Source organism: Pongo pygmaeus, chromosome 18 (assembly GCF_028885625.2).
Source record: "Pongo pygmaeus isolate AG05252 chromosome 18, NHGRI_mPonPyg2-v2.0_pri, whole genome shotgun sequence".
In the NCBI taxonomy this organism is placed as follows: domain Eukaryota; kingdom Metazoa; phylum Chordata; class Mammalia; order Primates; family Hominidae; genus Pongo; species Pongo pygmaeus.
The window spans coordinates 16,732,376-16,747,056 of record NC_072391.2 but is presented as its reverse complement, the minus strand read 5'-3'; the positions used below and the strand labels follow the sequence as shown (position 1 = coordinate 16,747,056).

The window sequence follows — 14,681 nt, the reverse complement described above, 5'->3', positions numbered from 1 at the left end:
CTTGACACTCAGGGTGGCAGGGACCTGGGCCAGTGGCTGTTTACTAAGGGGTATGAATGTGTCCCAGCATATTAAGATCTAGTGGAGCTGGACTGATACCTATTGGCCGAATGTGACCTCTGCGTGTTTCAAAGGTGTTTAATCCTGATGTCTCATAAATTAAGACTCAGGCCTGTAATCCCAGCACTTTGGGAGGCTGCGGTGGGTGGATCACTTGAGGTCTGGAGTTCGAGACCAGCCTGGCCAACATGGTGAAACCCCGTCTCCATTAAAAATACAAACATTAGCTGGGCATGGTGGCAGGCACCTGTAATTCCAGCTACTTGGGAGGCTGAGGCAGGAGAATCGCTTGAACCAGGAGGCGGAGGTTTCAGTGAGCCGAGACCGGGCCCTGGCACTCCAGCCTGGGCGACAGAGCAAGACTCCACCTCAAAAAAAAAAGTACGAAAGACTCAGTTTGGCCTCTGAGTTGTCAGTTTTTAGATCACAGTTATCCAGCCTGAGTTCCGTGGGTCCTTTGCTTTGCTCCTTTCAGAATGTAAATGACTCTTCAGCTCATGATGGGGTATGCCCCTAAAAGGAAGTGACATACAAGTTTTAGAAGTCCTTCTTAGAAATTTCCCCCCCCTTTTTTTTTTTTTTTTTGTTTAAATAAGAGACAGGGTCTTGCTCTGTTGCCAGGTTAGAGTGCAGTGGTGCAATCATGGCTCTCTGCAGCCTTGAACTTCCTGGCTCAAGCGATCCTCCCACTTCGGCCTCTCAAGTAGCTGGGACTGCACATGCACATCACCATGCCTGGTTAATTTATTTCCTACTCTTTAATAAAGGAGGTGGTATGCTGTAAACTCTTGTAGGATGCGGGTATGTTATGCTGAGCCCTGGTTCTGGAAGGCAGTCTTGTGGCTAGTTGGAAGATGGTAGAGTGACAGAGCTCAGCCCCTTGTTGGAACTCTCCTCTGCCAATCCATTTGTGCCTTGCAGTCAGGCTGATTCAGTTTGGGATGTGACAGATTTGGGAGCACTTGTATTCACTGAGTTCTCAGGCTGGCACATGAGTGAACTTGGTTTACCTTTGTTCCTGGCATGGCTGATACCATGTGTGGCTGATTCTGTTAGAGTGTGCCCTCAGATTCATCCCTCTGTCTTCTTTGGCTTTGATAGAACCCAGATTTTGCTTGAGGCTGTGGTATGTACTCCTTTATCTCGGTGAGGGATTAAGCCAGTTTTAGTTTTGTTCTTTGCTTTCTCTGCTCCCTTGTGATTTTCTGGAATTACCTGTTCTTTCCTGATAAAAGGGGTAATAAAGCTGGCTTCATCCCGTTCCCTTTCTTCTTGCTCAATTGTAAATGAGATGCCCAGAGTTAGGACGGTCCTCTGGGACAGCGAGGTCAAAAGGTTGGAGATTTTGGCCTGACATAGCCTTTGTATCACTGGCCTATTTCCAGACTAGCCTAGCTCCATGGGGTTGGATTTTCTTTGTGTGTGGTTTTTTTTTGTTTTGTTTTGTTTTTAGAGACAGGGCCTTGCTCTGTTAACTAGGCTGGAGTGCAGTGGTGCAATCATAGCTCATACAGCCTCAAACTCCTGGGGTCCAGCCATCCTCCTGCCTCCGCCTCCCAAGTAGCTGGGACTACAGGTGTGTGCCACCACACTCGGCTCCTTGTAGTTGGGTTTTCTGTTTCCTTTTTTAAGAGATGGGTTCTTACTATGTTGCCCAGGCTGGTCCTGGGTTTCCTGTTTTTTTTCTTTTTTTTTTTTTTTGAGACAGAGTCTTGCTCTGTTGCCCAGGCTGGAGTGCAGTGGCACCATCTTGGCTCACTGCCAGCTCCACCTCCCGGATTCACGCCATTCTCCTGCCTCTGCCTCCCAAGTAGCTGGGACTACACGTGCCCACCACCACACCTGGCTAATTTTTTGTATTTTTAGTAGAGATGGGGTTTCACCGTGTTAGCCAGGATGGTCTCGATCTCCTGACCTCGTGATCCACCTGCCTCGGCCTCCCAAAGTGCTGGGATTACAGGCGGGGGCCACTGCGCCCGGTGGGTTTTCTGTTTTTTTTTGTTGTTGTTGTTGAGCAATGCTTTGTTTGTTTTGGGGCAGTGTTGTCACGTTGATGAGACACCCCTCACCCCCCATGGCTGTGGAGCACAGGTGTCGCTCAGCACCTGGTGTGTTCTTGGTCTTCTATAGATGATTGTCAGATGACTGAAGAACATGCCCTGTCTCACTGCGTTATTTCCTGTGGTTGCAAATGATAGAAAATTCTTTAGATTGATTTAAGAAAAAAAAAGATGAAGGACATTTATTTATTGACTCAAGTAACTAAGAAATCATCTTGGAGTTGAGCTGGATTCAGGGGGCCTGCCTTCTCCCAAATCTGTCTCCATCTGTCGTCCCTCAGCACCGCTTCTCTGTGGTTGGGTGTCTTTCCGGGTGGGGTCTCTCTACATGATGGGGTGGAAAATGGCCTCAAGTAGCTCCAGGTTTCCAGGATGATGAGAGATCCCACTTCTAGAACGGGGTCGGCACACTCCCTCCTTACGGGTCATATTATAGGGTTTGTGAGCCACGCGATCTCCATCGCAGTGACTCAGCTCTGCCACTGGAGCAGAAACTCAGCCACAGACCATATGGGAGCAAATGGGTGTGGCTGCGTTCCAGGAACACTGTGCTTACAAAAACAGTTTGGAGGCCAAATTTGACCCCCAGGCCATTGTTTGCTGACCTCAGCTCCTGGAGGAGACAAGGCCTCTTTTCTGGTGGCTCTGGTAGAACTTGTGCGAAGGGACCCTGTGGTCCAGGGCTGAGACTGGGGTGAGGTTAGTGAGACGCTCACTTTGGCCACAAAATTGAAGGCGGTACCAAAAAACTTATCAGTCAAGATAAATACTATTTTTATCTAATATTAAAAAAAATGAAAGTTGCATATGCCGTGGTTCTGGCCAGTTAATTGCCTGCCCTGGGTTAGCTGTCCACCCCTGCAGTAGGGGAAGGTTAGGATAGTGCTGAAGGATCCCAGTGGAATGTGTTTCCCATAGGAAAGAGGGGTGCTCTTACTAGAAGAAAGGGAAAGGGACCAGGCTCGGTGGCTTACGCCTGTAATCCCAGTGCTTTGGGAGGCTGATGCTGGATGATCATTTGATTCTAGGAGTTCAAAACTAACTTGAGTAACATAGTAAGACCCTCGTCTCTACAGAAAAGAAAAAAAAAAAAGAAAATTAGCTGTGTATGGTGATGTACACCTGTAGTCCCAGCTACTCATGAGCCTGAGATGGGAAAATCGCTTGAGCCCAGGAGTTCAAGACTGCAGTGAACTATGATCGTGCCACTGTGCTCTAGCCTGGGCGACAGAGTGAGACCTTGTCCCCACCCCGCCCCTGAAAAACAAAACAAAACAAACCCCAAACAAGGAAAAGGAATGCTGTTTGGTGCAAGTGTAGTAGTGATATTAATAGCTGGTTTTCATTGAGCACCAATTATATGCCAGGTATGTTAATAACTATGGCTAACATTTATTCACTGCATTTATTGGATACACTTTACGTGTATTCCTATTTCTCATTTTTCCCTCATAGCAATCTATACACGTAGGTACTGTTCTCCCCACTGTACAGATGAAGAAACTAGAGGACAAAATAAGTTTCCCAAGGTCACACAGTGCCTGAACTAGAATTTGGGACAAGGTTTTTGTCTTCCTTGTGGTCCCCAAGGTATGAATTCTTGGGCATCGGTGATAGTTAAGGCTTGGTAGAAACTTTCCCAAAAGCCTGGTGCTGTTAGTCATCCTCTGTTAACAGGTGTCCCAGGGCAGCTCTTCTCAACACCCCTTCCTGGCACTTGTTCTTGTTGGCATTCGGCTTTCAGGTGTTTGGAGAACCAGAAGCCCTTGCCCTCTTTTTGACTTAACCCCATGTTTCAAAGCAGATTGTGTATATCCCTAAATTAAATCATGGACACCGCAGGCGCTAATTGGCAGGCGAGCTGCACTTTAATAGACCGCATTAATTCTGGCGGTGGAAGCGGAACCCTGCTGGGATAATTCCTATCATCATCAGTATCACCCTGACAAGCTTTAAAAGGATTCTGTAGCAGTAAGCAATTTGCAGAATTGAAAGGTGAAAACACACTTTAAAGCGTTCATGTAGATTCAAGGTCGGAGGGAGTTGATTGCATTTTTCCAGACAGGCTGCAGGTGAGAGTCACTCGATTGGAAATGTGACGGACATACAGACAATGGTCTGGGGTATTTCAAAACACGTTGTTGGCCGGCTGGCCCAGGGCATTGTTGTCGCCAGATTCCCCGTCCTGGTTTCTGAGTGAGGCGGAGAGTGGAAGGAAGGCTGTTTTGTACAGTTGTGTGGATTAGACTGATCGGATGAGCTTGGGAAGTGGATTAGTTTGACATTTAGGGATTGAGATAGAAGATAGTCTTGAGGGATCTGCCCTCTTGCTGGTTTTTGTTATTTCTGGGAAGTTTATTCTAAATGATCCCAGTGATTGGCTTGATCCACTAATACTTATGCACACTCATACAGATGTATACATTTAGATGCTGCTAACACAAAAAGGAACCCACGCGAATGCCCTCTGCTATGAAGGGAATTAATTATTAAGCAAATGCTGGTTGGTCATCATGGACTGGGCACTGTGCTCGGTGCTTTCCTTCCCTTTCTAGTTACCCCAGTAACCCTGGGCGATTCTGTACTTTTGTGTTGATTTTATGGGAGAGGATTTTCACGCTTAGCATGGTTGAGTGACTTGCTGAAGGTCATTTGGTTGAATGGACTTTTTCTCTGTTTGTCCTGCCTGCTAGACTGGAAGCCCCTTAGGGATGAGTTCTTGTTGTCTCTAGCTGGTGACGCATAGCCTAGCTTGGTTCACAGCTCCCAGGAAGAATGCAGTGGATCCTAGTGAAGTTGAATTGAAACGTTAGAGTGAACTTAACTAGCCTGCCATGCAGTTTCTGGAGATGGGTGTACTTGCCTGCTTCTGGAAGGCACGTTCAAAGCCTTTGTCACATTTCAGAGAGGACTGTGAGCCTGTTTAGCTCCTAGATTGGAAGCCAGGTCCGACTGCAAAGACTCAGCTTCCCCCACTTGGAATATTAAACAGTTGTGAACGTGATCATTTTGAAGAAGGCCAAGTCCCCTCATTTTGCAGGGCAGTGTGATTTAGTGGTTTGCAGTGAGCTCTGGGGTCCCTTTCTGCCATACTGTTTACTAACTGTGTTGCTGGGCGAGTCGCTTCACTTGTCCTGGCTTCAGACCTTGTCTTTCACATGGAGATGGCCTTGGTTGTGATGATATCAGATGTAAAGTGTTTACTGCAATGGCTGGTACATAGTTAATACTCAGTAAATAGTAGTTGCTGTTGCTGCTGTTATTATTGCCAGCATGAAAAAATGTTGAAGAGCCAATGTTAAGTGAAGAAAATTGATCACAAAATTATGTATACACTAGCATTACAACTATGAAAAAATCTGGGGTTGGGCATGGTGGCTCCCGACTGTAATCCTAGCACTTTGGGAATCTCAGGCAAGAGGATCGCTTGAAGCCAGGAGTTTGGTACCAGCCTGCGCAACATAGCAGAACCTCATCTCTACAAATAAATAAAAATTAAAAAATTAACTGGGCATGGGGTTGCGTGCCTGTGTCTCAGCTACTCGAGAGGCCGAGACAGGAGGATCACTTGAGCCCAGGACGTTGAGGCTGCAGTGAGCTCCAGCCTGGGTGACAGAGGGAGAGGCCCCATCTCAAAAATAAATAAATAATAATTAATTTAAAATGTATATTAAAAAATTTAAAAATCTGTGTACATGTGGATAAAAAGTGGTGGGATGTGAGGAGATACAAGTAGTTGTAGGAATGACTGTCTTAGGGATAAAAACAAACTTTCTTAGGTTTCCCATAAAACCTTAAATCTGTTCCTATCCTCAGACTGAGTAATTCGACATGTGGAAATCTTTCCTAGGGAACTAGGAATGAGGACAATTATTTATGTATAGGGGTGTTCTTTACTGTACAGAGGGAAAGTTGACCATGTGCCATGCCCTTAGCAGTAGGGAAATAGTTATGTTTTACTGGGAAGCCATCAGAAATCATCTTTGAAAGACTTTTAATTGTAACAGGAAAATGTTCATGCTGTAGACAAGAAAATAAATGAATCAGGATACAAAATTACACATATAAATATGTATGCATATACACTCATACAATATGATGTGGTTTTATTTATTTATTTTTTGAGACAGAGTGGAGTGTAGTGGCGTGATCTCGGCTCTCTGCAACGTCTGCCTCCTGGGTTCAAGCGATTCTCCTGCCTCAGCCTCCCAAGTAGCTGGGACTACAGGCGTGCGCCACCATGCCCAGCTAATTTTTGTATTTTTAGTAGAGACAGGGTTTCACCATTTTGACCAGGATGGTCTCGATCTCTTGACCTCGTGATCTGCCTGCCTTAGCCTCCCAAAGTGCTGGGATTATAGGCGTGAGCTAATGCACCAGCCTATTTTTTTTGTTTTGTTTTTTTTTTTTGAGACAGAGTCTTGCTCTGTCGCCCAGGCTGGAGTACAGTGGTGCGATCTTGGCTCACTGCAACCTCTGCCTCCAGGGTTCAAGTGATTCTCCTGCCTCAGCCTCCCGTGTAGCTGGGATGACAGGCTCCTGCCACCATACCTGGCTCATTATTGTATTTTTAGTAGAGATGGGGTTTCACCATGTTGGCCAGGCTGGTCTCGAACCCCTGACCTCAGATGATCTGCTCGCATCGGCCTCCTGGAGTGCTGGGATTACAGATGTGAGCCACTGTGCCTGGCCTGATGTGTTCTTTTCTTCTGGCTGCTGTAACAAATAAATACACAGTTGGTGGCTTTTAAACACTGTAATTTATTCTCCCACAGTTCTGGAGGCCAGAAGTCCCCAATCAGTTTCACTGGGCTAAAGTCAAGGTGACAGCAGGGCTGCTTCCTTCCGGAGGCTTCAGGGCCAAATCCGCTTCTGGCCCTTCCAGAGTCTGCTCGCTGCCCACCTTCCTTGGCTATGGCTGCTCCATTCTAGTCTTTGCTTCTCTGGTCACATCATGTCCTCCTCTTCTGTGTCAAGTTTCTCTCTGCCTGCCTCTTATGAAGATCTTGTGATTACATCAGCCTCACAGGGGTTATGCAAGATAACCTCCCAATTTGCAGATCCTAACACAGTTGTATAGACTCTTTTACTATATCAGGTAATATTCAGAGAATTCTGGAGCTTAGGACGTCGATATCTTTGAGGATTATAATTCAGCCTACAGCAAATGTTGATTTTATTATAAAAAAGAAAAGTGCAGTAAAAAAGACTGAAAATTCTTGAAAATGTCAACATTGGTCTTTTCTGGATGCGAGGTTTTAGAGTCATTTTTATTTTTTATATACTCTTCTGTATCTCCCACCTTTTTTTCTTATTTCATTATTGTTTTTGAGGCTGAGTCTTGTTCTGTCACCAGGCCGGAGTGCAGTGGTGCAATCTCAGCTCACTGCAACCTCCGCCTCCTGGGTTTAAGTGATTCTCCTGCCTCAGCCTGCCCGGTAGGTGGGATTACAGGTGTGCACCACCATGCCCAGCTAATTTTTGCATTTTCAGTAGAGGTGGGGTTTTACTGTGTTGGCCAGGCTGGTCTTGAACTCCTATCCTCAAGTGATCTAACACATCAGCCTCCCAAGTGCTGGGATTACAGGCATGAGCCACCGTTCCCAGCCTCAATTTTTATTTTAGGTTCAGGGAGTACATGTGCAGGTTTGTTACCTGGGTACATTGTGTGATGCCGAGGTTTAGGGCACGATCGAACCCATCTCCCAGGTAGTGAACATCGTACCTGGTAGGTAGTTTTTCAGTCCGTGCTCTCCTCCCTGTCTACTCTCTCTAGCAGTCCCCAGTGTCTGTTGTTTGCCATCTTTATGTGTGTGTGTACCCAGTGTTTAGCTTCCATTTATAAGTGAGACTATCCAGTATTTCGTTTTCTATTTCTGTGTAATTCGCTTAGGATAATGGCCTCCAGTCATTCATGTTGCTGCATAGGACACAATTTTGTTCTTTTTCATGGCTGCATACTGTTCCTTTGTGTAAATGTACCACATTTTGTTTATCCAGTCCACTATTGATGGGTATCTGGGTTGATTCCATGTCTTTGGTGTTATCTCCTACCTTTTCCATGCTAAGGGGATACTCTATTACAATCTCCAACATTGCCTAGAGGCTTTATGTGTTCCTCTCCCAGTGCTGAGTGCCTCAGGCTGAGTGCCAGGCGCCTGTGCCCTCTCTCCATAGAGCCCGTGTTCTGGTACTACGTGAAGGAGGTCCTCAACAAGCACGAGCTGCAGCGCTTCTACTCCCTGCGCCACATCGCCTCAGACGTGGGCCGGGGCCGCGCCTGGCTGCGCTGTGCCCTCAACGAACACTCCCTGGAGCGCTACCTGCACATGCTCCTGGCTGACCGCTGCAGGCTCAGGTACGTGGCCGGGATGGGACCTGAGATGGGATGGAGCAAGAGGTGAAGATCTTGGAGTCTGGAGTCAGACCACCTGGATTTTCATCCTAGTTCCCCGATCTGGGGCACGTGGACCTCCCTCTGACAGCTCCGGAGTGTTCTGCTGAGCTGTGGAGAAACTTGGGGGAGAATCATTGAGAGACTGCCTGTAAAGGGCTCGGCATGGCACTTGCATACAGCCAACTTGGATGTGGAGAGAGCTGTTGTCTTAGGACATAGCTTCCTCTTCACTTTCTGGAATTTTTTTTTTTTTAAAGACAGGGTCTTGCTTTGTTGCCCAAGTTGGAGTGCAGTGGCATGAACACGGGTCATTGCAGCCTGGACCTCCCTGGCTCAAGCAATCCTCCCACCTCAGCCTCCTGAGCAGCTGGGACCTTAAGCGTATGCCACCAGGCCTGGCTAATTAAAAAAATTTTTTTGTAGTGATGGGGTCTCAGTGTGTTGCCCAGGCTGGTCTTGAACTCCTAGGTTCAAGTAATCTTCCCGCCTCAGCCTCCCTAAGTGCTGGGATTACAGGTATGAGCTACCATGCCAGGCGCAGAATTTTAATTTGGGATTCTTGCATTCATTCAATCCCAAACGGGAAAAAACGTGGAAATTTTACATTGGGGAAGGAAGTCATTTTGTTTCTTTGTTTGTTTGTTTGTTTTTGAGATGGAGCCTCATGCTGTTGCCCAGGCTAGAGTGCACTGATGCTATTCTGGCTCACTGCAACCTCTGTCTCCCCAGTTCGAGCGATTCTCCTGCCTCAGCCTCCTGAGTAGCTGGGATTACAGGCGTGTGCCACCATACCCAGCTAATTTTTTTTTATTTTTAGTGGGTACAGGGTTTAATCATGTTGGCCAGGCTGGTCTCGAACTCCAGACCTCAGGTGATCCACCCGCCTAGGCCTCCCAAAGTGCTGGGGTTACAGGTGTGAGCCACTGTGCCTGGCTGTGGCCATTACTTTTGCTCTGAGGATGGTGGACTAGACATGTTGTTTTGTGTCCTTGAGTGATATGGAGTGACACTGATGAATCCTGTTCTGGTTCCTTAAGTAACTTCCCCATCAGCAACGCCCAGATCTTCAACAGTGAAATTTCACTGAATTCAATAAGTGGGCAGTTTGTGAGTAGTGTGGCGTGTTCCCTTGATTTTATATCTTGCCCTGTGTTCCCTAGTTCAGGTCTCCTCTTCTGCTTTATCTACTGCTGTGGTCACCTCTCTACTGGTGATGTCTCAGATCTTCTGGGATCGTGCACTGGGGCTCTTAAAAACACCTTAAAGTTCTCTGTTGCCTGTGGCTCCTTGTTCAATTGTATGGCAAGACTCTATGGTTCCAAAATGGGAGAGCTTGGGAGCCAGGAGGACTGACATGACACCTGTGTACTGCTCACGGTCGGAGTTTGGAGGCTGAGAATGTCTGGACCTCTAGGGCATTAACCAGCTTTAGTTAAGGAAAACACACTCCTGTTTCTTTGTTTCCTTTTTTTGGAGAAGAAGTCTCGCTTTTTTGCCTAGGCTGGAGTGTAGTGGTGCGATCTCGGCTCACTGTAACCTCGGCATCCTGGGTTCAAGCGATTCTCCTGCCTCAGCCTCCCGAGTAGCTGGGTCTACCAGTGCCCGCCGCCATGCCTGGTTAATTTTTTGTATTTTTAGTAGAGACGGGGTTTTACCGTGTTAGCCAGGATGGTCTCAATCTCCTGACCTCGTGATCCTCCTGCCTCGGCCTCCCAAAGTGCTGGGATTACAGGCGTGAACTACTGTGTCTGGCCTACTCCTTTTTTTTGAAGTGAATTTCTGTGAAGCTCCTTCCAGCATATCATTTACGAGTAGTTCAGAGTTACATACTCAGTCTCAAAGTTGAAGTGACCAACAAGAAGAAGTGAGTCCAGCAGGTAAGAAGCACATTTGACATTACCTGGATCACCAGCCACTTCCCCAGCTGGATGTTGGGAAAACACATTCATTTAGATGCACGAAAACAGGCTCAGATTTTTAAAGGATCGTGATTTTAGGAATCAGGTGCAGTCAGAATGTCAGCTTGAGCATGTGGTTTGTACGTCTACTAACATTTTCTGGGAAAGTATATTGGAAATGCGCCTCTTCTTTCTTTCTGTTAGTTGTATTCAGTCACTTCAGTGGCTAATTTTTCCAGTCTCTCACTCAACTGCAGGTCATGTATCCCTGACTTTGCTTTAGTGAAACTGACTTTTTCCTTGATTAATTTAGAATTCAATGACCTGGCGGGGAAGTTATGGCATTGGGGATTTTTGGTTGCCATTGCTTAACAGGAAGTCAGAATGAGCTTGGAAGTTGGACTCGGGAGACCTGCTTTTAAGCCCTGGCTGGAGCATTTATTGGCCAGATGACCTTGGACAGGCCCTGTAGGCTTCCTTGACACCCCTACCCAACTGCCATCTAGATTTGTGGAGCATTTTTAGTCTCCTAGCCTTTTCCAAGGATAATGTGGGCTTTCAGGTCTGTAACCTAGGCAGGCATTATATTATTATTATTATTATTTTGAGGTGGAGTCTCGCCTTTCGCCCAAGCTAGAGTACAGTGGCGCGATCTCTGCTCACCAAGCCTCTGGGTTCAAGCGATTCTCCTGCCTCAGCCTCCCGAGTAGCTGGGATTACAAGTGCCTGCCACCATGCCCGGCTAATTTTTTGTATTTTTAGTAGAGATGGGGTTTCACTGTGTTGGCCAGGCTGGTCTTGAACTCCTGACCTCAAGTGATCCTCCCACCCTGGCCTCCCAAAGTGCTGGGATTACAGGTGTGAGCCACCGTGCCTGGCCAATGCAGGCATTATATTAAGTGCTCTGGTTGATGAAGCCATAGAGGCTCTGTAATTTCTGTCTGAAATGGTCTCTTCTTATATTAGGCAAATCAGGCGAGCCTTGCTGGCAGGCTTGGATTTCCTGTCTGTCTCTTGGGGACATTGCTTGAGTGGAAGTCACCCACCTGACTGCTGCCTTCTACTTTGCTGCTTTATAAATACATTTACATATCATGTCTATTTTAGTACTCTAAAGCTGAAGGTCGGGGGGACCAGCAAGGAAGTTGTAGGATGTATGTGTTCAGTCTTCTGTTTGTAACCAGAAGCTTTAAACCAGCAGAGACCTCAGACAAATCATATCCGTCCTGGGGTGACCAGGTGCAGATCTTCCAGGGAGCCGTCTAATGGAATTTCCTGGTTAATGGACACAGAGAGCCATTGCTAAGAACGATTTCCTTTTCTCTTTCAATCTGCAGCACTTTTTATGAAGACTGGTCGTTTGTGATGGATGAAGAGAGGTCCAGTATGCTTCCTACCATGGCAGCGGGTAAGCCTGGCCCAGACCAGGGCCCCGGGCCTTGTGGCACATGGCAGAGGGGCTGCCTTGGGGCAGATCCACAGTGCCATGGAATGTTGTGATTCTTCTCTGTCCCTCAACAACTCAATGAGTCACTTGCTGCCGTCCTTCTTTTACTAGCACTGAATGTTGGTTTTTTTATTTTTATTTCTTTAAAGACAGAGCCTCACTCTGTCACCCAGGCTGGAGTGCAGTGATGCAATCTCAGCTCACTGCAACCTCCGCCTCCTGGGTTCAAGTCGTTTTCCTGTCTCAACCTTACGAGAAGCTGGGATTACAGGCGCTTGCCACCACGCCCAGCTAATTTTTGTATTTTAATAGAGATAGAGTTTCACTGTGTTGGTCAGGCTGGTCTTGAACTCCTGGGCTCAAGTGATCCACCCGCCTTGGCCTCCCAAAGCGTTGGGATTGCAGGTGTGAGCCACCATGCCCGACCACAGTGTTGGGTCTATTTATCTAGAATGTGAGACCCTGGCAGAGAAAGCGAAGATTTGAAGGTTTTTAGTTGGGCTTTGGAGATGTAATATACATTGTGGGGAATTGGAGGTGGGAGGCCTACCTTTGAATCCTGCCTTTACCCCTTGCTACCTGGTGACCTGGGGCAGATGCCGTAAGCTTTGCTGCCTTTTCTTTCCTCTCTGTGAGGTGGGAATCATGCTGTCTCAGCAGTCATCTTCATGGGGCTGTGAGAGAATCATGTGAGATCAGGAGTCGCACACATGATGAGTCAACATGGAGAGACCCTGGGTTGATGTTACTCGGTGGACTGTTACATTGTTCACCCTTTGACTCAAAGGGTGAAAGGTGGAATCAGCCGGACTGAAGTGGGCAACTTGCTTCCTCTTTCCAAGTTCTTTGTTGCCTCCTTTTTGTTTTTCCTTGAAAATTTATACTAAATCTCATATATCTGGGGTTATGTTAGTCCTGTCCATTGATGAGAAAAAGAATTTGACCATGATTTCCTTTGTAGATCATAAGATGCCCAGTGTAAGTTTCTGTCCACAGTAATGATGATGATGTTACCAGTGCACATTTGATGGTTTATGGAGCTGAGTGTTTTGTGAGTGATTGCCTTTAATACTTACAATCCTGTGAGGAAGATAATATTGTCCCCATCTTACAGATAAGGCGACTGGAGTACAGGGAGATGATAAGTTGCTGGACCAAGGTCTTTTTTTTTTTCGAGATGGAGTTTCACTCTTGTTGCCCAGGCTGGAGTGCAATGGCATGATCTTGGCTCACCACAACCTCTGACTCCTGGGTTCAAGCGATTCTCCTGCTGCAGCCTCCTGAGTAGCTGGGATTATAGGCATGCACCACCACGCCCGGCTAATTTTGTATTTTTAGTAGAGATGGGGTTTCTCCATGTTGGTCAGGCTGGTCTCGAACTCCCGACCTCAGGTGATCCGCCTGTCTCAGCCTCCCAAAGTGCTGGGATTACAGGTGTGAGCCACTGTGCCCAGCCTGGATCAAGGTCTTGTAGCTAGTAGGTGGCAGTGCCGGGATTCACCCCCAGGCAGCCTGATCCCGGAACTTGTGCTTTTACCTCCTCCCAGTTGACTTCTTTTTCATATTCATCTTCCTGCCTGTTAGGGAGAGAATGTGACATGACTCAGCTTCCATGATAATGGATGTCTGCTGACCCCAGTTTCATGGAAGGTTTTTTTTTTTTTTTTTTTTTTTTTGAGGCAGAGTCTTGCTCTGTCACCCAGGCTGGAGTGCAGTGGCGCAATCTTCGTTCCCGGCAACCTCCGCGTGGGAGGTATTTTTATACCTGTTTAAGATCAACGTGTCTCCTCTTCTGTACTCTGTTGTCTGCAGCTGTCTTCTCTTGTTGGTGGTATGACTGCCCGTCAGCAAGCACTCCAGACTTTTCCCTTTTTTTGGGCAGGTCTGAACTCCATACTCTTTGCGATTAATATCGACAACAAGGATTTGAACGGGCAGAGTAAGTTTGCTCCCACCGTTTCAGACCTCTTAAAGGAGTCAACGCAGAATGTGACCTCCTTGCTGAAGGAGTCCACGCAAGGAGTGAGCAGCCTGTTCAGGGAGATCACAGCCTCCTCTGCCGTCTCCATCCTCATCAAACCTGAACAGGAGACCGACCCCTTGCCCGTCGTGTCCAGGAACGTCAGTGCTGGTGAGTGGGAACGGGTGCTCGAGGTGGAGCAGAGGGAATCAGAATGTGGCTGGTGGTGTGGACATACCTTGTCATCTGAAAGTCATTCCAAGGGGAATGGAGTCCCGTGCACATGCGTTTTCCATTTGTGTTTCTGTTTCTCATCTTTGTTCACTCTGAAAGGGCTCTGATGGCCTTACCTAGATGCAAGAATTGCCGGGTGGAAAAATGAACAGCTCAACCATAGCAAATGGAAAGTGAGGGTGTGAGAGACACCGGGAGCCAGATGACATTGATCCTCATTCATTCATTCCTTTATTTGTTCCTTCATCGTATTCTGTGTGTTAGGCGGTGAGCTGAATAGGAAAGACAGATTGCCAGCAGGTAGCCTGCAGTCTCCTTTGGGACGAGTGTGGGTGGGTAGTTCATGACAAAATGTATAATTTATGATCCTTAGGATAAAAGGGATGAAAGCCAAGCATAGACTGCTATGTGGAACATCTGCCATTGGGCTTGCTTCTGATTGGGGATGGCATTTAAGTAGGGGCCTCAGGAAAGAGAGGAGTTGTCACCTTAGACTCTAGGCTCTGGGGAGGCAAAAGAGAGTTGATTCAGGCTGGGCGTGGTGGCTCATGCCTGTAATCCTAGCACTTTGGGAGGCTGAGGCAGGAGGATCACTTGAGTTCAAGGGTTCTAGACCAGCCTGGGC

At 47.2% G+C, this 14,681-nt stretch overlaps 1 protein-coding gene across 9 annotated transcripts in view; it reads left to right on the top strand.

The window, feature by feature from the left end:
• The window catches only part of SNX29 (sorting nexin 29), a 584,951-nt gene that overhangs the window by 55,823 nt on the left and 514,447 nt on the right, over positions 1–14,681 (top strand). For all 9 annotated transcript variants that reach the window (XM_054453330.2, XM_063654331.1, XM_063654334.1 and 6 more), the window contains 3 exons: positions 8,298–8,478; positions 11,753–11,823; positions 13,745–13,993. In XM_054453330.2, coding sequence (XP_054309305.2) covers positions 8,298–8,478; positions 11,753–11,823; positions 13,745–13,993 — 501 coding nt within the window. The remainder of the gene's footprint in view (positions 1–8,297; positions 8,479–11,752; positions 11,824–13,744; positions 13,994–14,681) is intronic.